The 1,697-nt window shown below is 32.0% G+C and overlaps 1 protein-coding gene across 1 annotated transcript in view; it reads left to right on the top strand.

Annotated features, from left to right (window-relative positions):
- The window catches only part of LOC130511413 (jacalin-related lectin 38-like), a 1,394-nt gene extending 391 nt beyond the window's left edge, over positions 1–1,003 (top strand). Inside the window, exons 2-3 of the mRNA XM_057008390.1 lie at positions 4–579; positions 648–1,003. Coding sequence (XP_056864370.1) covers positions 4–579; positions 648–884 — 813 coding nt within the window. The 3' untranslated portion in view covers positions 885–1,003. The remainder of the gene's footprint in view (positions 1–3; positions 580–647) is intronic.
- The last annotated feature ends 694 nt before the right edge of the window (positions 1,004–1,697 follow it).

Below are 1,697 nucleotides of genomic sequence, written 5' to 3'. Positions count from 1 at the left end.
GAGCAAAACTGTGACACAAGGAATATAGAGATTTGGGTCACCAAAGAGAAGATTAAAAATAGGGAAGGAGAAGCTGTGGAGTGGATGAAGTTCATGAACGTGTCAGTTCCTGAATGGTCGAGTTTTAAAGTAGTCTCCTTTTGGTATCCGCCAAGCTACTTCATCGATGATAAAAGTCATAGTCTCGTGTTGTGTAGTTATAACGAGGAGCGAAAGGCTACCATCTACATTGCTAAGGGAGATAAGTTCAACGAAATCAAAATAAATGATTTGGTTGATGATTATCCACGTCACCGTACATATTTTCCTAGTCTTGTCCAAGTTCCTACAATCAAGACGAGCAGCAGGGGGCCTGTTGGGTCCCTCTTTACGCTCCCTAAGGGAGTAGAGGTGAGCAATGGAGTTGGAGGAAACGAGTGGGACGATGGCGTCTTCGACCGTATAGAGAAAATATATGTAGGAGAAATTAACCTTGGTGGTGTCTTCCTTAAATGTGACTACGTCAAGGATAACATGAATGTAGTTGGAGTCGGTCACTGGAGCGCAAACACTCTTATCCCAGATCTATATGACATTAAGGTTTCTTGTTTTATTAATTATTTTCTAACTTATAATTTTACGAATTGATTATATAGGTTTTTTGGCAGCTTATCGCTAATGATGACTACATCGAAGCCATCGAGGGGAGCTACACTGAGAGTCAAATCACATCTATCATGTTCCGGACGCACAAGAAAACATCACGGCCGCTACAATGTGGAATGTTTAACGGAAAGCCCTTCGTGCTCCGAGGAGAAAAAGGTTCGAAGATCATCGGGTTTTACGGAAGAAGTTCTGGTGACCACCTAACCGCTCTCGGCATTCACCTCTCTGCTCCCGGCTAGATTTATCCCATACTATAAATCATATTTATGCATGTTATTATTTATATTACTTTACTTATTTTATTTTATGCATTTATATGATTGTAGATATTGTTTTAATTCTTGTCAAATCATTTTAAATTTACTATCTTTATATATTTAAGATGGTTTAAATTTTTATAATTTAATACTATTTATATATATATATATGTTAAACTATATCCTTATACATAAAATTGTACTTAAAATATATTTATGTTCAGTTTTCTAAAACTAGTGTATATATTAATTTAATATTTATATTTTTTTGTTAACATATATATCCATATTCTTCGTTTAGACGTCTGCCTATACGGCTACAGTCATCTTCCGCGTCTGGCGGGTTTTAGAACACTGGCTAATGTAGATCTAATTATATTCTCTATCTAAACAAGAGAGAGAGAGAAAAACCGAAGTTTTATCTAAATATATTAACTACTAGGTGACTCACCCGCATTACATACGAGAATGAATATTTACTTAAAACCTAAATTTTAATAAATTTTTTTTTTTAGTTTAGTGTTAAATTTTAAATTATTTTAGTTAAACATGTTTATGAGTTATTGAATTGTGATGTTTTGATATACTTTATTTTCAGAATGTTTATGATATTTGTTTCTAAAGTTGTAATTTTATTTTAATCTGACGTAGTTAATTTTTTATTGTTTGTATGGTTATTTCAGTTATAATTTTTTATTTTTTTATTTTGTTTTATTATCACAAATCACTTACCAAATTATAAAAAAAATTGAAAAATATTGTTTAAAATCAGTTTATTATTTCATTATTTAAAAT

This window comes from Raphanus sativus, chromosome 4 (genome assembly GCF_000801105.2).
Source record: "Raphanus sativus cultivar WK10039 chromosome 4, ASM80110v3, whole genome shotgun sequence".
Classification (NCBI taxonomy): Eukaryota; Viridiplantae; Streptophyta; class Magnoliopsida; order Brassicales; family Brassicaceae; genus Raphanus; species Raphanus sativus.
The sequence above is the reverse complement of the archived record's forward strand: the minus strand, read 5'-3'. Positions and strand labels throughout refer to the sequence as shown.